Source organism: Megascapheus bottae, chromosome 2 (genome assembly GCF_031878675.1).
Source record: "Megascapheus bottae isolate mThoBot1 chromosome 2, mThoBot2.hap1, whole genome shotgun sequence".
In the NCBI taxonomy this organism is placed as follows: domain Eukaryota; kingdom Metazoa; phylum Chordata; class Mammalia; order Rodentia; family Geomyidae; genus Megascapheus; species Megascapheus bottae.
The window spans coordinates 66,083,325-66,106,065 of record NC_143510.1 but is presented as its reverse complement, the minus strand read 5'-3'; the positions used below and the strand labels follow the sequence as shown (position 1 = coordinate 66,106,065).

The following is a 22,741-nucleotide window of genomic DNA, read 5'->3' as shown; positions in this document are numbered from 1 at the left end:
TCCTTGGAGAAATAGTTATATCAGGCAGACAGAGATTTTGCTTGTTCTTTCCAATCCCTGTTCTCAATTTTTTTTTCTCATGCACTGACTAGAAGCTCCAATATGATATAGAAGAGAAGCAATGATAATAATGTGTCCTTGTAAGTCTCCTGATTTTTCAAGAAATATTTCCAAGCTTGTCCTGCCAAGACAGATATTTGCTTTTGAGTTTTCATGACAGTTTTCACTGATGAAGCTCTCTCCTATTTCTAGTTCTAGGGTATTTTTGAAAACCATACATAAGTGTTAAAATTTATCAAATGCTTTTTCTGAATCTGTTGATCTTCCTTCTTGAATTAATTTTTTTTACTTTCTTGGAACTTGAGTAAAGCCTTTTTCAGATGTGGGCTGATAAGATGGAATGCTAGTAACAATAAGAAAGAGAAAGAAGGAATATGATTTACAGGCCCTCCTTCAGTTTCATCAACCTTTGGTCATTTGTAAAATATATAAATTAGCAAACACCCTGCAAGTCGGTGCATCTCAAATTGGCATATCAAGAACAATACACTACAATGTTACAGGCCTGAGATTCTGCATCTCAAACAAGCTTCTAGTATTGCTAATTCCACTGGTCTAACAACCACACTAGCAAGCATATAGCATCCTATACATGACATATTTTTAAATATTTTAACCAATAGAATGAGCATCATATAGAAAAAAAGAAACAAAGAAAACCTAGTCCAGAGAAACCAATAAATCATTAGGAACATCAAATCTGAATATGTATTTTAACCAGAATCTTGGATGATAGGATGATATGAATGGAATGTACCTCCACCCCACACTCCTTCCTAACTTGTCCTACCTACCATTGCAATTTCTTTCTTAGGTTCTCCATTAAATATTAACCATGACATGTCCCCCCTCCCTTCTGTCTGCCCTCTGTAGCTTGATGCTGTTGGGGACAGTGCTGTGGATGAATTTGAAAAGCAGAGGCCAAGCAGAAAACAGAAGAGTTTAGGACTGCTGTGCCAGAAGTTTCTAGCTCGCTATCCAAGTTACCCCTTGTCAACAGAGAAAACGACCATCTCCCTAGATGAAGTTGCTGTCAGTCTTGGTATGTACCACAGTCTTGCTATCTATTGCCACATTACCTGGAGGCCTGTCTCCAATGACAGTGGGAAACTGGTTTCCTGTGGCAGATGAAAGACTGCAAGTGGCCACTCCTTTAGAGTGGGACCTCCCACAAGGGAGAATGGGAAGCAGCCAGAGACAGAGAGACATCGGCATTGTCACCAAGTCTTCCCTCCTTGTGCGTAGAATTACAGAAAGCCTCCTAGATCTGGGACAACAGGGCTAGTCATTCCCACCCATACTCCTAGTTACTCAGGGGCTGAGACCTGAAGGATCCTGGTTGAAAGCCAACTGAATGATGGAAGAGGACTTGTATTCATAAATGGACATATTGAACTGATTCCTCTTTGTGCAACTACTTATAGACACTGAAAAAAAATACGGTGTCTGAGACTGTACCCAATTAGCTGGCAAAATGCTGGAATGGAGGTATGGCTCAAGTGGTAAATTGCTGAGCAAGAAAGCTAAGTGAGAATATAAGGTCTTGAGTTTGAGCTCCCAAACTAGCACAACATATGTGTTATATGCAGATAACATATGTGCATGTATTGTGTACATAGATACACGTATATTATGTATATAGATACATGTGTATATGTATATAGCTGTATATACATATATCTGAGTATATATTTGTAAGAGGAAATTTTTTGAGCTTTAGATTATAAAATATTGTCCCACGTTAAATTCATCTTCAACCTCACCATTGCTTTGGCAGGAAGATCACGAACTTGAGGCCAGTCTGGGCTACCTAATAAGACTGTCTCATTAAACATGAAACAGATATCCTGCTCTGAATTCTTTAGTGATGTTCCTAAGAGTTTAGAACCAATGTTATTTTATTTCAAAGCAAGATTTGGGAACAAGATTTGTTTGAAGCCCCGTACCATGATAGTCACAGAAAGCCTATCCAATGAGGGGAAAAAAGAATATCTGTACATTACTCATACAGCTTAGACCTCATAGCAAAGAAGGGCATTGTGCATTCATGTGGTAGGAGCATGTGTAATGTATGAGTGTACTGCTGTAAAAAAAAAATAGAAATATATAGACAGATTCAGCTTCTTCAGAATAGAGACCCCTAGTGGACATTGACTGCAGTTGGTTTCTGGACTTAATGTTGACCGTCATTAAGCAGAAACCATAGTAATTGGAAGATGTTACAATGTTCCTTAAATCATAGGAAGCTTTTACATGCGTGGGGGGAGGGGAAGAGACCAACTAAAGGAGTAGATGATAAATATGTTTTGTTTCTTACTTCTCTTCCTTTCAAAGACCGGAAACATATGCCCTGATCTGTCTGAATTATTCAAGCTTGTAACTAAGAAGATGATTTTGGTTCTTGGAAACTGAGATAATCAGGAGAGAGTGGGTTGTGAGAGGAAGGTCATAGGCTGCCTTGGAGTGAAATGAGGCTTTTCTTTTTTTAAATTTTTAAGTGTAACTCTTAAATTTATATACACATCTTCCAGAATGGTAATTGACCAGGGGGGGAAAAAAGCAATTAACCTGTTCTTGACTATAACAAAGGGACCATGTCTCTACTTTGTAGGGACATGGTCAAGTTGGATATAATAGGAGTCGCATGCCTATGTCCATTCCTGGCATGGATAGGCAGTGCGCTTTTCAGAGATGTGAGCTGACGTAACTGTAAACTACCTCTTCATACCCAGCATGGGTAATTACTTAGTTCTTACTAGATTCATTCCATCCAGGTGTCTTGCACCAATATCATTGCAGAAGACAGAAGCTTAGATGTTGGAAGGATATATATTGCAAACTCACATTTTCATCTGGGCTAGAGTTTTTACAGCTTCCTGGTGCCCCAGCCCTGCCATCTCTGCATGGGAGGTTGAAAAATGAAGTCCTTTCCTAGTGGCTTCATTGGTGACCATCTCCTGGGATGGAGTCTTATTAACTCCTTTCTCAAGGTTATAAACTGTCAAGCTCATACACATAGCTTCAAATTGCCTGATTTCTCAGACTGTGGTGTATATAGGCTTGGCCTGGGTATTATGGGTAAGAATTTTAAAGAATGGAGGACAACTCTTTAGTAAGTAGAAAACAGCACAACCCATGCAATTTTTTTTTTGAAGTTCCATAGGAAAACATGATAATGGGTAAATCCTTGACTGTACAATGAATTCTGTGTCTAGGTAATCCTAGGACTTACCTCAATACAAAAGAAAAAGAAGGCAAATGCCAGGGAAAACAGCATGAACCTCCAGAATGCTCTGCAAGCCTTGAAAGCTGTGCGATGAATTTTAGGAGCACTAGTTCCTAGACAATTACAACAATGCAAGGTGGAAGTTACTGGGGGGATAAAACCAGGCAAGTAGCTGCTACCTTGGATTTCACCAGAGCCACATACTAGGAACTATGGTGCATATTAAATATCATCTAACTCAAATGCCCAGAACCTGTCATTTCCCCTTCATGGGATATCTTGCCAATAGCTAGAGGCTTAATTGCTTGCCACCAAATAACAAAATGCTGGGGCATATGGCTGACCCTCGGGTGTCTCAGTTGCATTAGCATGACATTTCGAATGGGAAGGTCTTTAGAAAGTTACATTTTAACCAAGGCGTGGTAAGATGTTTAAACAGACTGAAATGAAGAGCCAGGCCTTTCTAGACTAGATGAGGGGATACTGATTGCCCGGGCCAGCCAGCACCTTCCAAAGGACAGCTGGTACTGAAGCCTGAGATTTAGGGGGCAGAGAGCCTGGGCAGCGAGTCTTTCAGAGATTTGAGCAGAAATGTTCTCACGAACCATGAAGTGCCTCTTCATGACTGTGATAAAAATGTCCTCACCACCCCAGGGTTTTCCTTGTAATTTGATGACTTTCTCATATTCAGTCTCTGAAAAGCCACATTCACCAAGTCTGCCCTCATTCTCTAGCAGCTCTTAGCTGTTACTAAAAAAGAAAGAGGACATCTTTGTAGCTGGGCATGTTTGCTGGAGACTTTTGTTATGGAGTCTTAGGCTAAATCAAAGGAATGTGTGGGCCTGAAGGTGTATTGCACTATAAAGTCTCAGACAGATGGGGGAGGGTGGTCCTGGGGTTTGAACTCCAGGCTTGGGCAAAAGTTTTGCTCAAAATTAGTGCTATACCATTTGAACCACAGCTTCACATCCAGCTTTTTGATAGTTAAAGAGTCCACAGACTTTTCTACTTTGGCTAGCAGTGAACTGTGATCCTCGAATCTCAGCATCCAGAGTGGCTGGTATTATAGGTATGAACCACCAACGTCCAACCAGACAGGTTTTTGTAACCATTTCTAGTCCCACTTTGTATGTTAACAGGGGTTTTAGGCATCTCTAATGCCATATAAAATACTTAAAATTAACACACTGGGGGACTTTTTACATGTATCCTCATGAGATAAGTAGTACTAAGGTACAAAAAGGCTAAGTAACTTCCCAGGATCAATCTAGAAAAGGGTAGGGTAGAGCAAGGATTCACAGCAGATAGTTTCCTTCAGATCTCTCCACACGTAAGCACCAAGCTCATGCTTCCTAGGTACTTGAAGAGTGATGGGGGAGTAGGGAGGGATCTGATAGGTGTCCCGGTCAGCCTGTGCCAGTTGTTGTACTTCATTGCTCAGCGGTTTGTTAGCACATAGGGAATGAGAGCGCAGAGACTGGAGTGAGGACCACCATGAGCAAAAGGAAACTGGAAGATATCCGGCCACACCCTGGTATCTTGAACTCCTAGCTCAAAATAGGAAACAATGATTAACAGAGCCTGATAAAATTATTTATGTCCCTCAAAGTCCCAAGAAAAGATGGTATTGCCCAACGATGACATGCCAATTATTAGACTTGACTTCTGTTTCATTTTGCAAAATTAAGCATACAGGTCACAATCAGCCATGCATCTTGTGTCCAACAGGCATATAATTATGCATATTGCTCAGTACTACCAGTTTGAATATGCGGAAATGTCAAACCGTGTTGGCCTAATAGATATCAAAAATAGATGCTATGCAGAGGAACTATGACCATCCCTGGGCTAGGTCTTCTTGAAAGTTGGATCCCAAGAGAAAAAGAAGAAAAATAATTTCCATTGTTTAACCTCTTACAGGTTGAATTCATTGAGCATTCACAAATTGCTTGGCATTATATCATCCTACAAAGTAGTTCATAGAAAATGTCCAGGCCTTCAAGGATACTCAGAAATATGCATCTGTGTATTGTCTGTTCGATTGTTTTTCGAACAGGTGTGGAGAGAAGACGCATCTATGACATTGTAAATGTGCTGGAGTCGCTACATCTGGTCAGCCGAGTAGCCAAGAATCAGTATGGTTGGCATGGTCGGCACAGCCTGCCCAGAACCCTGAAGACACTGCAGAGACTTGGAGAGGAACAGAAATATGAAGAGCAGATGGCCTACCTCCAACAGAAGGAGCTGGACCTGATGGATTTTAAATTTGGAGAACGTAGGAAAGATGGCTATTCAGATTCTCAAGATCAACAATTACTGGATTTCTCTGAGCCTGACTGTACTTCCTGTGAGTGTGAATAATGACCTTGTGAATAATAGCAAAGAGAGTGATGGTTTCTTCTGATGATCTTCACTACTACATCAGAATGTGCCAGACTCACAAGCCTAAAGGGAGATGTCCTCTCATTCTGTCTACTCAAGAAAGGAAGCCAGATGGCTGCACAACTGAGCTGCCCATTTGACCTTGCTTAAACGTTGTCTTGTGGCAATTCTCTTGGTGTATGGTCTGTTTGAAGTGCAGAGCACTAACAGCTCCCATTATAGATTGACCACTCAGTGCTTGCTCTCCCGCTCCCTCAGCCTGTATGCTGTCTCTTAGCATTTTGATTCAAGACAGGAGTTCAACCACTGGAGCCATAGCTCTGCTTCTGGCTTTTCAGTGGTTAATTGGAGGTTAAGAGTCTCCCAGGCAGAGCCTCAGATTTCTGCCTCCTGAGTAGCTAGAATTATAGGCATGAGTCACTGGCACCTGACAATGCTTTCTATGAGACTTTTTCTTTTTATGAGACTACACACTGATGAAATTATCTTCACAAGAATTATATTTATTATGCAGCAGATTAAGTAAAAATCCCTGGGAATAGAAAGTGTTGATGAAAAAAAAAACCTAACAGGATTTTTAAAACATTTATATCTGTGTTGTTCCTCCCCACAATTAATATTTTCCTCTTCCCATATTAGCCACTGATAATTAGCATCCTCACCCTTCTAGCTGTTGCTAAGATAACACAGTACAAGCATGGCTTACATTGTAATTGCAAATCTTAGAAGCACAAAGAAGGGTGGGCCTGAATTGCATTAGTCTCCAGGCTCCTGCCTTTTATTTCCTCCCCAAAAGGCCAGTAAGGCAGCCATCTGTTGTAAATGGTTTACCTACCATCCTTGGAAGATTACATCTAATCCTCTCCAGTTTATATAGAGCTTATTTGTACACCTAGTTTTGACACAAATTGGGAGACATGGGCATCTATTATGTTAGAGTATATTCTAGATATTGTGAGCACAGAGAACAAATATTGTATTTTTTACCTTTGGGAGATTTCATGTTCTGAAAAAAAATCCCTTATCCCTACCCTTTCCTCCTATCTGTCTACATTAATCTTTTCAAAAAGTTGCTTTAGGAAAGTTCTCGTGTGGCTTCTATTAAATGACATGTAAGGGTAGCACACAAGGAACAATTTAAAGTGAGCATGTAAGAGTAGGCTTACTGCAGAGTAATTTTGGGAGCCACAAGATTTGTTTAAATGAGCTGATTTTTGTGATGCGTGTCCAGTAGGTTTTTGCCTATATCAAGGGTGATTCTTTCAGATGTTGGTGGAGCCAGAAAGTTCTGGAAACTGTAAGGACAGTATTTCTTAGGATAAATCCCTTGGTTTGATTTTCTTGTTTCTTTCCCTTCTCAGCATCTGCTAACAGTAGAAAAGATAAGTCCCTGAGAATTATGAGCCAGAAGTTTGTCATGTTGTTCCTGGTCTCCAAAACTAGGATTGTTACTCTGGATGTAGCTGCCAAGATACTAATAGAAGAAAGCCAAGATACTCCAGATCACAGTAAATTTAAAAGTAAGAATCTTCGTTTATATCCCTCTATATCCCACAAAAGAGTGGGATTTCATGTGGTGATATTTTTTGGCCTCCTTAAGGGTATCAACAGACATGTCTATATTTATTTATTTTTGAGAAAAGTACTCTCCTCCCTGGGCTGATAAAGGTTCTTTAGTGCTGCTGAGAGCTCAGTCACTTGCTAGAAATCCCTTTAAACTGCTGCCAGAGGCCCTTTCTTGGACGATTCCAGTGAATAGGAAGTGGACAGTGAGAAGCAGAATGCCATGCTGAGAACTGCAAGCAGGGAGGGTGTGTATTTCTTTGCATTTCTCTTTAGTAATGGTGTATCCCATGCAGAGTATCTGAGTTCTCTTTCCCCTTTTCTCCCCCACCCCCTGCCTACTCACCTGAAGGGTGGAGATGAAAGTTGTCCATACAGGTAAGAGCCAGAGGATCGATGAGGAGGGGCTGGTGGGACATGGCAGCTGGACAGGGAGAATCTCCCCAAATGTTACCAGCGTGGGGCTAGGATCCTGTGCCAGTGCCCTGAGCTCCTGGTGGGAAGCCATGAGCTCATTCTTAAGCTGCTTTTTATTTCTACCTGGAATACTAGCTAGGTTGAAATGGCTCGATAAAGACTTAGCCTTGGCAGGGTCAGGAGGAAAAGCTTAACGTTTCTGGATAATTACCCAAATTCTTTGCTTCATCTGAGCCCTGAGGTCAAACATGTTTCCTATCTCAATTGTTTTTTATTTTGTGAAAAGAAAAATATATCATTGTCCAACCTGTTTTAATGTATTACCATCCCTCTTGGGTTTTCTCTCACATGTATGCAGTTTTTCAAAGGTCTTTCCCCAAATGGTTTAGGATTAGGGGATACCATCTCTTCTTCCCCTGCAGAATAGCCAAAAAGCCAGAATTTCAGATGTGGAGCTGATAGTATTAAGCACAAAAATTACCTCATGACCTTGAATCCCGGGCCATCCTATGTGTCCAGTGAGTGTGGCCTTTTGAGGGCCTTTGGGGAATCCTTGTCATTTTTACAGGCCAGCTGCCTACGAGGCAGGTGTCACAACCTGCCGAAAGCAGCTCAGGACAAGCTTTGGACGTGCCACACATCTGAATTACATTCATTAAGCTTTTAATGTCAGTCCCTTTTTTCCCCTTTGGCGTTTTTTTTTTTTTTTTTTTTTTTTGTGGTTTTTTTGTTTTGTTTTGCAATCACAGTACTCCCTGCTTATTCCCAGATGCTTCTTGTCAGAGGTGTGAAGTTCTGGAGAGGGAAGGACAAACTGACCTTCCATTCCTGTGTGTCTTCAGAAACATCAGATACGTAAATCTTGGGTGATTTTTGTGACAGAGCCGTTGGTCTCTTCCCACCCAATTGGAGGTTTATGTGGTAGCCAAGAAATGTTACCCGTCACATAAACTAAAACGTACTGGTGTCACCAGTGACACGACCATAATTGTGTTTTATATCTTCAAGCAAAGGTACGACGACTCTACGACATAGCTAATGTCCTGACCAGCTTGGCTCTAATAAAGAAAGTCCATGTAACAGAAGAACGAGGTCGTAAGCCAGCCTTCAAATGGATTGGGCCTGTGGATTTCAGCTCCAGTGGTAAGGAGGTGTGGTTTTGCTAGAGATTACTTTATTTATCAATGACTGACTAGATTATAAATTGACTGCATGATGAGATCTGTCTTCTTTTCCTGTAATCCATGTTACACACAAAATTAGACCAGCCACATCACTCCTGCAGAAATGATTATTCTAAATGCCATGTGCTAGTTGGGTCAGACATCATAAGAAAGGAAACATGAGACCCTTTTGACAAATTTTCTGCAACTATTGAATGATAACCACTTAGGAATTTGGACTGCATTTGGAGCTTCTGCCTAGAAGTTTGGGACTAAGGATTAAAAATGACACGTTTGGGGCTGGAAGTAGTGGTAGAGTGCTTGCCTAGCATGCATAAAGACCTGGGTTGGATTCCTTAGTACCACATACATAGAAAAACCAGAAGTGGTGCTGTGGCTCAAGTGGCAGAGCGCTAGCCTTGAGGAAAAAGCCCAAGGACAATGCTGAGGCCCCTGAGTTCAAGCACCAGGACTGGCAAAAAAAAAAAAATGACACGTTTGGATTCTGATTGTTTCTTTGTTAGTGGAATAAAACATTGTTTTCAGAGATGTCCCAAATAATGTAAAAATTACCTCTATTACTATCACAAAATGAGTACGTGGTTAGATTGCTTCTAAATATAGCATGGATGTAATGAACACTCATTTTGTCATTTATTTAAAAGGTTAGAAATACCATAATTTTACTGTACTGGAGTACTTATTTCCTAGGTAATGTCTGTGCCATCAGGCACTCAGCTCTACAGCAGGGGCTTCGTAGGTAGCTGTGCTGCCTGGGAGAAAGCCATTACGTTATTTTTAAATTACCCTTTCAATTTTGGTGTTAGTGGTCTAAATTCATGCCACATAATTCAGCCTTGGAAAAGATACCATTCTCTACCTCCTTTGTAACAATGGCTGAATGAGATCACTTAAAATCAAGGGTAATGAATTCGATGTGGCAAATATTTACTGAGTATGAACTGGTGTATGTGATGTCGCTCTTGCCTGCATGAAATGTTTGATTTTGCCGTTTTCTGCTTCGCTCTTTGGTTTCTGTGGTTCTTTTCACCCGGGAAAACTTTTTTTTTCTTTTCAACATTAAGAAAAAGAGGTTATGTTTCACTTAGCAACAGGCATACATTCTGAGAAATGTGTTATTACAATATTGGTGCAAATATCGTAAGGTTATCATTGTGAAAACATTAATTAAGTGAACTATACTACTACTCTGCCTTCAAGATCTGATCCAAATATCCACTCTTTCATAATTTCCCACCACCCAGAGCAAAATGTATCTCAGCTAAGCGATGGCAGCGTAGTACCATGTTGTTATACATGATGACAATGATAGTTATTAACCCTATGATCCCTGAAGGAGTGGCTTACTTGCTTTAGTTGGCCAATAAGTTTTGTTTTGTTTTGTTGTTGTTGTTGTTGTTTGTTTTTTGTTTTTCCTTTACCAGTCATGGGCTTTTTTAGCTCAGCACCTGAGCACCGTCCTTGGGCTTTCTCAAGGCTAGAGCCCTACCATTTGAGCCACTGCACCACTTCTGGCTTTTTCTATGTATCTGGTACTGAGGAATTGAATCTGGGTCTTTGTGCATACTAGGCAAGCACTCTACCACTAGGCCAAACTCCCAGCCAGCTAATAAGCTTTTGAAGGTACATAATTCACAGGGGTTTGAAAATGAAGAGAGGGCTTCAGTAGTAAAGTAGTAGTCAGGGCAGCACTGAGTATGTAGAAATTGAGAGAGGATACGGAACAAGTTCTGATAGACTGCCAAATACTAGGAAAATGAAGGATTGCATGTTTAAAAACAAATATGTCTGGGTTGGGTATGTGGCTTAGTGGTAGTGTGTGTGCCTAGTATGCATGAAACCCTGGGTTCTATTTCTCAGTACCACATATACAGAAATGACTGGAAATGGTGCTGTGGCTCAAGTAGTAGAATCTTAGCCTTGAAAAAGCTTAAGGACAATGTCCAGACCCTGAGTTTAAGCCCTAGGGCTGGCAATAACAACAACAACAACAACAACAACAAATAGGTCAAGCCAGGTGCTGGTAACTCACACTTACAATCCTAGCTACTCAGGAAGCTGAGATGTGAAGATCATGGTTAAAAGCCAGTAGTAGAACTTTGACTAAAGTGGTAGTTAGTTTTGAGCAAAAAAGCTAAGGTACAATGCCCAGAGCCGAGTTCAAGCCCTAGTAAAGGCACAGAACAAACAAGAAAGAACAAGTATGTCAATGGTAGCAATATCAGGCACTGTGATTCAAGTGGAAAGAATAGCTCAGAATAATGAGATCAAGTGTAATCAGCTTAAAGAGCAATCAGTTCTGGAAAGCCTCAGATGAGCCTTGAAATTTTTACTAGATAAAAGAGAAATGATGAGGAATCTTTGAATGTAGGAGATTAAAAAGACTTATGTGGAGATGCCATTGGGGAAAAAAATTAAGATCTCTGGAGAAATGAGTTTGGTGTTGAAAACTCAAGGAATTCATATATTTGCACGTGAATAGCAAACTGATACAGGAAAGAGGATTTGGAGCCATTCTGTGCATTATTTTCTCAACCATTCACAAACCAAGCTTCTTTTCCATATTCTCTTGTTCTGTTACTGATACTGTCATCAATGGAGCAAATAGATTTGGAACTTTAGGATGTGTTTGCTTCACTTTTACTCCTTCGGTAGTAATTTCCACAATTAAAAATGAATAAATGTCTCATCTCTCTTCTTCCTTCATACCAGCATGGTACAGTGTATTTGCTTTTTAACAGCTCTCATGGTGTCATTGTCCAAGATTTTAGTGTTACATATTTTATGTTCTACACGTGATTATTGATTTTGATTAGGGCAGTTTTAAAAGCGATTCTTTTTTTTTTACACTTTTTCTAATTTTATTTTTTATTATTCATATAAACATTTATTCAAACAGTTTCTTTTCTTCCCACCCCCAAATACCTACAGAAAATATTCCATGATTTAAGTACATATAAACTCTGAAGCAGTATAAACCTGAAATTACAAATACAATAAAGGCAACGAGTTGAAAAGTTGGGTATTGATTTTCCAGGTCTGTCTATTCCTTTACAAACAGTACAATATATTTTTTCTGATGAGAGTATAGAATTTCATTGTGTATATATTGATTCATTCATCCACCAAGGGGTATCTTGGTTGGTTGTATATCTTGGATAAGTAAACAATGCTTCAATGAAAATGGTGGCACTGGCCGTTGCAGTGGGGAAATGGTTGTAGTGGATTTTTATCAAATGACCTAGACTGGGAATGCTGGGTCACAGAGAATCTCTGTTCAGTCTTTTAAGGAATCTCCATAGCTTTCCAGAAATTTTACCAACAATATAGGAATGTCCCCTTCTGGCCACATCTCCACCAGCATCTGTGATTATCAGTTTTCTTTTTTTTAAATATTTTTTATTGTAATTAATAAAAGGGTTACATGATATTTGCCAGATAGAAGGTGCATTAATTCACATACATTGATACCCTTTCACATGTCTTGGTACCTATTACCCTTCCCCCCAACCCCCCCACCCGTCTTGGTTTTCCCCCCCTTCCCTATCAAATTTCAAATAACCAAATACAAATAAATTCAATATATCAGATAACAGAGTGAGATACTGTAACAATATGAGATACCCAAGGGACAGCAAAGGAGATGAGAGATAACATAGTACATTAAGGACAACAATCATTCGTTATATGGCTTTTGTTTCAATATCCTGGAGGTCCTTTCAGTTAGCTTCATACTATATGGCCTTATATATCAAGGTTTTGCTCTATTGCAGATCTCTTCTAGTAGAGCCCAAGGTTTCTATTGATTATGACAAGTGAGGGAAACCACTGAGCCTAAGTTCCTTTGAGTCTGGCTTACTTCACTTAATATGATTTTTTCTAAGTCTTTCCATTTCCTAACAAATGGAGCGATGTCGTTCTTTCTGACAGCAGCATAGTATTCCATTGTGTACAAATACCACAACTTGTTGATCCACTCATCAACTGAGGGACATCTAGGTTGGTTCCATATCTTTGCTATGGTGAATAGTGCTGCAATGAACATTGTGTTTAGTATTAAAAGAAATTCTTTAATAGAGGAAAATATTATCTAGCCACTTAGTTCATTTAGTTACTATTTCCAGTGAATACCTTCCCTTTCTGTAGGTCTGTTTCCATCCAACCTCATTTTTTTTCTTGCCTGAAAGATGTTCACATTTCTTTTAGTGAGGTCTGGCAATGGTGAATTCTTCTGACTATTCTGTGTCGGAAAACATTTTTTTAAAGAAATACTTTCACTGGGTCAGGGGGTCTAGGTTAGAAGGTTTTTTGTTCCTTTCTTCATTATTTTTATTTTTACATTTTAATTTTTTACTGCTAGGATGGAATCCAAAGCCTGATATTTCAGGTAAAAGTTCTGCCACTCAGCTATACCTCCAGCCCAATTTGTTTGATCGTTTTTCTCTCTGACAAGGAATCCACTGTTCTCTTCCTCTTCCTCTGTATGTAATATGTCTGTTTTCCCAGATACTTTTAAATATATCTCCTTGACTGCTTTTAAGCAACTTGATGTGTGACTTGATGTCATTTTTTTTCCTGTTTCTTATACTTGGGTCTTGAGCTTCTTAGGCTCTATGAACTTAAAGTTTTTATCTAAGTTATCAAAGCTATTTCTTCAGTTTTCTGTCTTCTCATTTTCTATCCTTTACAATTAAATTTGACCGCGTGCAGTTATCTCACAAAATCACTGATTTTTCTTTTTTTCAGTTTTTTTTCCCCTCTTACACTTGGTGTTCTACCATTTGAGCCGTACCTCCACTTCTAGCTTTTTGCTGGATAATAGGAGATAAGAACCAATCTGGTTTGTCTGCCTGAGCTTGCTTCAACCTGAAATTTCTCAGATCTCCCCCTGCGAATTTTAGGATTTTAATGTCAATTGGCCATTAATCCCATATATTTTACATCTCCAATCTTTTTGTTTTCCACCTCCAAGTATTTGATTTGGGCTTTTATATTTTTCATATCTCAATACTAACATGTTCTAGCTTCTTGAAATTATACAATTCTGTAACTTTTAAAGTGCTCATCTGTTGTCATTTTTGCCACATCTTAGTCAACTTCCATTGATTTTCTTTCCCCCTTATTGTAAGTTATACTGATCTAGTTCTTTATGTACCTGGTAATTGTTCCTTGTATGCTGAGCATTATTAAATGCTGGACATTTCTCTATTCCTAAAATTGTTCTTGAGCTTTTTTATGTATGGGGTGCAATGAGATTACTTAGAAACAGTGATCCTTTGAGGTCTTAATCATATGCTGTAAACAGTGAATCCTTAGTACATTTCCCTACAACCATGGCAATATCTTTTTCATACACATACACAAACAAACATTCCTCATGGACTAGGAGGCTTATCAACTCTAGCTCACACTAGCTCTGTACGAGCTGCTGATTCTCTCTCTCTTTCCTTTGAATGTTTGTTTTGGTGACCACTGGGTAGCTAACACTTGTATCAGTACAAAATGCACAAGGGGACCCTTTGTGGATTCCTACTTTTATCTGTCTCACTGTCCAGTAATCTGCTTGTCCTGGTTTTCCAGGTTCTTCAGCCCCATCCTCAACTTACTGTACCTCCAGGCTCCTGTACCACCCCCCCAACTCCAGCTAATAGATTAAGACAACCATGTCTTAAGAACCATTGTTTTATGTTCTTCACCAATGTCTGGTTGGGGAGGGAGAGCAAATACAGCTTGTGAAATTGGCTGGACCTGTTTTCTACTTTGGGGTTTTGTCATTTCTGATTTTCTAAAGGGGTCATTTATTGAACCTTTGATATATGAGAGAGAGAGAGAGACAGAGAGAGAGACAGACAGAGACACAGAGAGAGACAGAGAGAGACAGGGAGAGAGAGAGAGCGAGACAGAGAGACAGAGAGAGGTATTCAGGTTACATTATCCCTTAAAATATGCATGCTTTCAGTTAAAAAAAAATAGCACAAAACAAAGTGAGAATGACCATGTGGACTCCAGGGCTGGCTGCCTTCATCAGCGTGCAAGTTCTGGCTTGGCTTCACATAATCTTCAGTGATAGCTTCACCATTCTACATATTTCAGCTGTTCTGTCTGCTGACCTCATTCCTTTGGTCACTTTAGCAACTAGGCTTCCCACTACATCAGATAGAAATACTAAAGCATAATATTATATAGAGATTCTTCTGCTCGTTGCCCTAGCACTTAGGCATAAGAGGCTGGCCTCTGTCAATCTTGAAAGTGAATCTCAAAATATGCATGTTTGGCTGAGCCTGGTCAGGTTTTCTTTTGATACTTTGTGCCCCAGCCAAGCATTAAAATGTCATGCTGTTCTAATTCGGGTTGAAGAACATCTTGTTCTACTTTTGTGGTAGTTCAGATAATTTTGGAGTATATATATGTATGTATACATATATATGGATATATACATACATATATATGGATTCATTCTCACCTTTATAATCATCCACTAACTTAAAAATATGAGTACCTTGAAAGGAATTGGTGTTTGATATAAAGCTTATAAAGTCCTTTTAATTGCCTTAGGTTTTTGCATACAGGGTAACTATTCCATCTCCAGATTCAAAGCCAATGCTTATGAAGACAAAAAAAAAAAAAGTAGCCTGAATTCTAACCACATAACAACACTATCAATTCTCTCCTTTACTTAGATGAAGAACTTGCAGATGTTTCTGCATCTGTCTTACCAGAACTGAAAAGACAAACATTTAGTAAGCTTCAAGTCAATGCAAAGCAGAGGCTGGCTCGCTACGGCTCTTTTAACACAGTTCATACTTCTGAGAAGGTACAGAAGAAAGGGAACTTGAAACCCAGCAGCCCTTACAGAGAAAACCAAGGTACCTTCCCCTGTTTAATCTGCCAAATCCATCAGTCACTGTGGACTAAAAGCCCTGTCCATGTCCATAATAAAACATAGTTCAGCTGGTTGCTGGTGGCTTATACCAAAATCCTAACAACTGAAGAGGCAGAGATCTGAGGATCACAGTTAGAAGCCAAGCCAAGCAGAAAAGTCCATGAGAATCTTATTTGCAATTTAACCAGCAAAAAGCTGAGTTTAAACCCCAGTACTGGCACAAAAAAAATAAAACAAAAAACTAAACTAACTAAATAAATAGAACAGTCATTCCCTAGGCCCCACCTGTTTTCCCGAAAGCCTCCTTTTCACATGTCTGAAGTAAAGCAGTTATTGGCAGCTAAGGAAACGCTGACTTCGCAGTATGTGTACACAGCCCCATCCCTGAAATGGATCTAGTCAGTCTTGACCAACTGGCTTGCCATAGTTGACCTGTTGGATATATCAGAAACTCAACAGACTTACATGCAATATTTGCTTTATTTATTTAAGTGAGACCCGACTTTACCATTAATAGCTAGCCGCTGGGAATTTCTCTTTGAATCAAAATCAGAAGAGATTCGAGATAGCCTTAAGGATTCATCAGCTATGGGTTGTGAATTCTGCTATATATAACTGGCATGTACACGTCTCTTCCCTATATTTGTTAAACCTTCATTTTTGTTCTTTAGGGCCAGGTGGCTATTCCCTAGAAATTGGAAGTCTAGCAGCTATCTACAAACAGCAAATAGAAGGCAATTCACAGTAAGTAGCGTTTGACAACTCAGAATGTATTCCTTTCTGTTTGCTAGTGTTAATTTCTACTAAGTTGAAGTGCTACCAATCGAAAGGTGAAAGTTAAGTTGCTTTTGTTTTTTATCACGAATTGATAAATTCTCTCTGAGCCAGAAGGTAGCATGAGGGACACAAAAGCATAACAAGTTGTTCTTCCACATTATGATAGCTTATGGTATGCAGAGGTAGTATGAATCACCATTGAGAGAATCTTGAGAAATGAGGTATCTTAATGTCACAGATCACTTTGTCGTGCTCATGGCTAATTTTGCTTACCAGGTACTGTGTAGGTAGCTTTAAGCCGTCTGTTCTGAGGCTGGGGTAGGTGTCTTCAATTTATAGAGGAGGAAACTAAACGGGTAAAGTCATATTCAAGAAATGTGTGGAGAGAGTAGAGTTGAAGGTCCATGGTCTTCTTTGATCTCAGAAGAGAGTTGAAGAACATGAACTTGAGGGATACTACTAAGGAAGAAATCTATTTCTGACTGAAAACATTTTCAGAAACTTCATTGACAAGGGATGTCACTAATAAAATATATTCATGAGAGAGAAAGAGGTAAAGTTGGTTGCCCAAATTCACATTGCTTGTAAGTGACAGAACTTGGATGCAAACACCTCTAACTTAATTTGAGAACTAACTTTGAAAGAAAACAGAAAATGCAGAAGAAATACTCAACAGGGAATGAAATGAGATTTTGGAGGGAGGATAGTTTGGGTTTGTTTCGTTTCTTCAGCAGTACTGGGGTTTAAACTAAGTACCTTACCTTACGCTTGAGTTCTGTTTAGTATTCTTTGAATAGAATCTCATACTTTGACATGGGTCAGTCTAGACTGTGATTCTTCTGTTGATGCCTCCCACATAGCTGGAATCCAGGTACAATCACACCTTGTGGATTTTCCCTAACTTTTTATGTGGTCTGGCCTCAAACTACAATCTACCTGATCACTTTTCATGTAACTGGGACTAATGGTGGGAGCCCCTGTATGCTACCAGAAGGGCTTATAATGATCAATCCAGAAACCTAGGACATGGGGTCAGCGAGGAAAAAAAATACTGATTTATTTAGCAGCCATGATTTATCCAAATAAGATAGTAAAGGGAACTAGGCATAAGATGAGTTTGGATACCACATTTGGATTCATGACACAGTAAAGAACTATGACAGAGTCATTGAAGAAGATCTTGCTAGCTGTGAAACAGGATTGGAAGCAGAGAAGGGCTCCTGAGGGGCAGATCACAGATAAGGGCATTTGTGATGGTTCTTTCTACCCTGCTGCCACGCGGATCTAAGCCACATCAGCTGCAGGAAGAAAGAGAGCAAGGGAAATTGGAGTAAGAGAGTGAGTCAGCAAGAGCTTCTCCAGCAGACAGGAGCCAGAAAGAACATGGGGGTCAGGTGATGGTGATCCTCCTGGTGGAGGGGAGGAAACTGGAGAAGGATGGCTGAGGGTTGCCAGGTGAAGGATGCGCTCGTGGGGTCTACTGAGTCTTACATAGCTGAGTAATACGGATTCCTCATGGAGGGAAGCTGTGGTGATAGAGATGGACCCAACTCTGCAGCCCCTACATCAATATCTGGTCCAGGCTCGTCCCCAGTGACTGAGAACGCAGCTTTGGCATCTGACAAGAGACTGATAAAGCAGCTCCACTGCTTTATATAACCAGGTCACGTGACACGGGTATACTAACCTGAGCTATTGCTATAAAATTATTGTACAAAATTACTCTAGTATATTCTGTTCATCACAGAAGTATCTCTGTGCCTGGTAAGAGCATGAACACTTGATAATGAATTATTAGTTATTGAAGAAGGAAGGAGAGCCTTTGTTTTCTGTCATCTGAAATTCCTAACAGCTCTTCCCATACCACTACTTCTACCCTATCCTTAATCATCCAGCTAAGAAATACCTGCCCCAGATCTGGGGTTAACAAATTCCTGCTCAAGGAGGACATGTGAACTACATCCTGAGGGGCTATCCTAGGAAAGCAGAGTCAGGAGCTGGTAAAATGTGGTAACTCAATGGTACTCACTTCAGTTGGTTTTTATTACAGGGGAAAAGCCAATAAGAGAGTGGTGCCTTTGACAAACGGCGTGGACCCGGCCTTTCCTGGTGACTCAGAATATTGTGTTACTCCTTCAGCTCCTCAAGTATTGTCAGTTGCTCAAACAGACTTGCAGGCCTTCTCTGTGCAGAGTGGTCAGAATGGACAAGGAAGCATCCCTCTCATTTCCACAGCACCTGATGTGGAGAACCTGAAGCCAGCTCTGCTTGCTGGCCAGCCTTTAGTGTATGTGCCCTCCGCCTCACTGCTCATGCTGTGTGGGAGCCTCCAGGAAGGATCTGCCCCAGGACCAGTGTCAGAGAGAAATGTCAAGAGCCCTGAAGTTGTGTCCAGAGCAGAGTTCTCACTGACATCCTCCACTAAGAAGCGCCTCTGTGAGGAGCGGAAGTCCCAGGTAGAGGATGAGCCGGCCAGTAAAAGACAAAGTCAGGAATTTGAAGACAACCCCTTATCTCTTGTCATGCCCAAGGTAAGGGTGATAGTCCAATAATGGCCCTTAACTCCTGGGCTTCTTTTATGTTACTGTTGTTTGTGTTTTTGAGACCAATATGAATCTTGGAACCAAAACTTGCCGGGAATTCACTAGATAACCCACAGTGGCCATGGAACTTGCACTTCTTGCCTTAGCCACTCTCATGCTGGGATTATACATGTGTGCCACCTTGCCCAGCTCTGCCTTGAGCGTAATGAAGATACACAGATAGGAATAAATGACAGAAGCAAGTGTCCGTTATATGTCACTTTGGTTTTCCCAAAATTAGTGCCATCGATAGCATTTTATAAGTGTGATGTCTTCCAATCCTATCAGTATACAAAAAGAAGAAAGTATCTGTCAACTTAGTGTGTATGTCTTTTTTTCAGTTCTTTTTGTGGATTTTTGATGTTTTTGTTTTTTTCTTTTTTGTCACTCCGGGCCTGGGCTCTGTCCCTGAGCTCTTTCACTCAAAGCTAGCATTCTACCACCTTGAACCACACCACCACTTGCAGCTTTCTGATGGTTAATTGGAGATATGATTCTCATAGACTTCCTGCCCATGCTAGCTTCAAATGTTTATTCTTAGATCTCAGCCTCCTGGGTAACTAGGACTATAGGTGTGAGCCACAAGCAACTTCAGAGATGAAGATTTTTTTAAGATGTAGCTTTCCCCAAGGTTAAGGAAACCTTACTCAAAGGACCTTGTGAGGACAGAACCCTATACTAGTGTTTAAGTCTTACTCACTACTCACTCCTTTGTCTTTCCCCTGTGTAAGACATAACCTGCTGTGCTGAGTGGAGTTGTACTTATATTTCCTATATTCACTTTCTGTATGAAACAGAGAGAGTAAAGGCTAAGTGAAATGCAGAAGAGCTGTTTTAGGAAAATATTATTTGCATTCTTGTTTCTTCCAAACCTTGATTGAGGCATATCTTCCCAGCCTATGCTGTTGGTTTAAGAGTCACCATTATGAGAACTTACTACAATATCACTCAGCTTGTATATTCCTTCCTTAGAGAAAAGATAAATAAAACTTTAGCTGGGAATCTGCAATAATTACGACAGCCCAGAGTGCAGCTGAGTGGAGTCAGGAATGCAGCACTATTGGTTGGCAACCCCAGTTTCTTCCCTAGCACAAAGTAATTGGACAGAACAAAAGTACAAACCCTCTACCTCTTCTTTCGTGACCTTGCCAAGGTAAACAAGATCTGACCAGTAAGACCGGCAGAAAGAAGCAATGCTGTCTTTGCAGCTGTTTGCATAGATCATTGAGATGTCTCGGTAGCAGTTATTCCCGCAGTTAGGAACTTAGAGCTCAGGGCCTTCATCTTGCTACAGTGAGTTCTTTTAATTTCTAGATAGCCTGGGATTGCAGATCAGCAGTGAGAGATCAGCCAGCATATGTCCTAAACAATCAAGAGAATGTTGAACTCACCCACAGTTCTTAGAAGGCACCCCAAATACTTTATCAGTAGCACCCTTTGTATGTGACTGGTTCCAAAATTTAATTTTCATAGTCTCAACAGCATAGCCAAGTTTGCAGTTCCTATCATGTCTGTACTTGGTGATCATAAGCCTGAAGATATGCATGACCAGGCTTTCATCATCCATCATGCTATTGCTCCAAAAGAGGCTAGAAGCAACTGACATTTTCAAATTGGCATTGTGCAGGGCTAAGCTTTATCTTTTGGTGTGTGGTGAAGCATCTGGGTAAGGACTGTTCTGACATGGACTCCTGGGATTCACACTTGCGTCTCTGCTTTCTGGTTTGATTGTACTTAGAAACCCTTGAATACTCCAGACCTTGACTCTTCCAAGAGCAGAGAGAGCAAGGGATTCACACCCCTGGAAGACCTTCCTGTGATTGCTCAGCTCCCCGCTGTGGAAGGGATTTTGGGAAGGACTGAGGCAAACACCTTTCCTTCCTTTGAGTCTGAAATTTCTGTGAGAAACATAGATCCTGAAAACCTCTCAAAAGAAAATGGAAATGCCAAAGAGTCCCCGTCCCTGCAGTATGTCTACGTTCAGTCTCCAGCTGGTAAGTTGGTACCACCCTGTCTGAGTCTTAGATTGTAATTTTAATGTTTTTGTCTGTGACTTCTCCAAACAGAACCATGAATTGATAAACTGTTTCTCATGACCTCTGCTTCAGTTGATTCTTAGCCTGTTTTATACGCCCCCCTATAAAAAAAAAAATGAAAGCTATTCTCTTTTTACCAACTGCAAGAGAAATGGAGAAATCATTTTAAAATACATTCAATGGAGCCAAGCCCCAGTGGTTCAATAATCCTAGTTATTCAGGAGACTGAGATCTGAACATCGTGTTTCAAAGCCAGCCAGGGCAGGAAAGTCCATGAGACTCTTGTCTCCAATTAACTGGAAAAAAAAAAAAAAAAAAGCCAGAAGTAGAATTGTGGCTCAAGTGGTAGAGCCATGGGCAAAAATGCTGAGGGACAATCATCAATGCATGGCCAAAGCTCTAGCCCCAACACACACACACACACACACACACACACACACACACACACACACACACACACACACGAACCCCCCACAGGAATCAACCACATGGTCCTGCAGAGAAATACCAGGATACCATCTACCCCTCAGCGGGCAGGTACCTTGTGGGCTGAAAGCACAAAAAGAAGAGGTTTGATCTGGTTTGGTAGGAGAAGGTTCTCTCGCGCATTGCTGTGTGTGGTCTCCCATTTAAAAAAGTCCTGAGGAATGTGAGTGTGAATGAGATCTTTGTGTTGTACTCCCTCATGTTCACGGTCTTCCGCGTCTGTTTCAGGATTAAATGGTTTCAGTGTGCTCTTACCTGGCAGTCAAACCCCACATGTTGTGGGGCCACCATCAGGTCAGCTGCCACCCTTCAGTGTTCCATGCATGGTCCTTCCATCTCCAACCCTGGGCCCGTTTCCTGTTCTCTATTCTGCAATGCCTGGATCTGTTTCGTCCACTCCCGGCACTCTCCCGAACACAGCACCTGTGAATTTCAGCTTGCCCAGCCTTGGATCCACAGCTCACCTTCTCATTAGCCCTGCAGCTGTGGTTAATCAGAATTCACCCACACTCCCATCTGCAGACCCTCAGCTGCAAGGTCAGCCCTCACTGAGCCAGAGTCCAGTGGTGACCAGATCAAACCACCTCATCCAGCCCGAGTCCGCTGCTTACACAGGACATCCGGTCTCCGTAGTGAAACTAGAACAGGTGAGGCCAAGGTGCTGGTGCATGCTGGGAAGCACCTGCCTTCTACTCACTTACATTTTAGTCATGTGACTGTAGGAAAGAGGGATTTAATATTTAACATTTGACATAGAGGGTATTAGCAAATAAGCCTGAAGAAGCACAGATAGAAGACATTCTATTTTCTTTATGTGCTCTTCAAGTGCTTAATTCTTACAGCCCTAGAAATGTGCTATTTCTACCTCAAATTTGATATTTCTACCATTCTGTCACACAAATGAAGTAACTGAGGAATAGATGGGTTAATTGATTTGCCCAAGATCACATAGCTAATGATAAGAGAGCCCAGATCCTGGCCTGTAGACCATAGTCCTGTTTGTAACCTCATTTATAACTCCCTTTTTTCCCACAAAATCAACGTGAATTTAATGTCCTGTGTTAAGCATTTTAGGGATAGTGTAATAGGAAAGCGAAGTGAGGCATACACCTGCCCAGAATGACAGATCTGTCCCTGTTGTCCCG

The 22,741-nt window shown here is 40.7% G+C and overlaps 1 protein-coding gene across 1 annotated transcript in view; it reads left to right on the top strand.

Annotated features, from left to right (window-relative positions):
• Positions 1-22,741, top strand: part of E2f7 (E2F transcription factor 7) — a 37,696-nt gene that overhangs the window by 11,902 nt on the left and 3,053 nt on the right. The window contains exons 4-12 of the mRNA XM_090328293.1: positions 934-1,102; positions 5,343-5,633; positions 7,030-7,188; positions 8,657-8,791; positions 15,513-15,698; positions 16,387-16,459; positions 18,543-19,023; positions 20,813-21,068; positions 21,825-22,243. Of these exons, the coding sequence (XP_090184419.1) occupies positions 934-1,102; positions 5,343-5,633; positions 7,030-7,188; positions 8,657-8,791; positions 15,513-15,698; positions 16,387-16,459; positions 18,543-19,023; positions 20,813-21,068; positions 21,825-22,243 (2,169 nt within the window). The remainder of the gene's footprint in view (positions 1-933; positions 1,103-5,342; positions 5,634-7,029; positions 7,189-8,656; positions 8,792-15,512; positions 15,699-16,386; positions 16,460-18,542; positions 19,024-20,812; positions 21,069-21,824; positions 22,244-22,741) is intronic.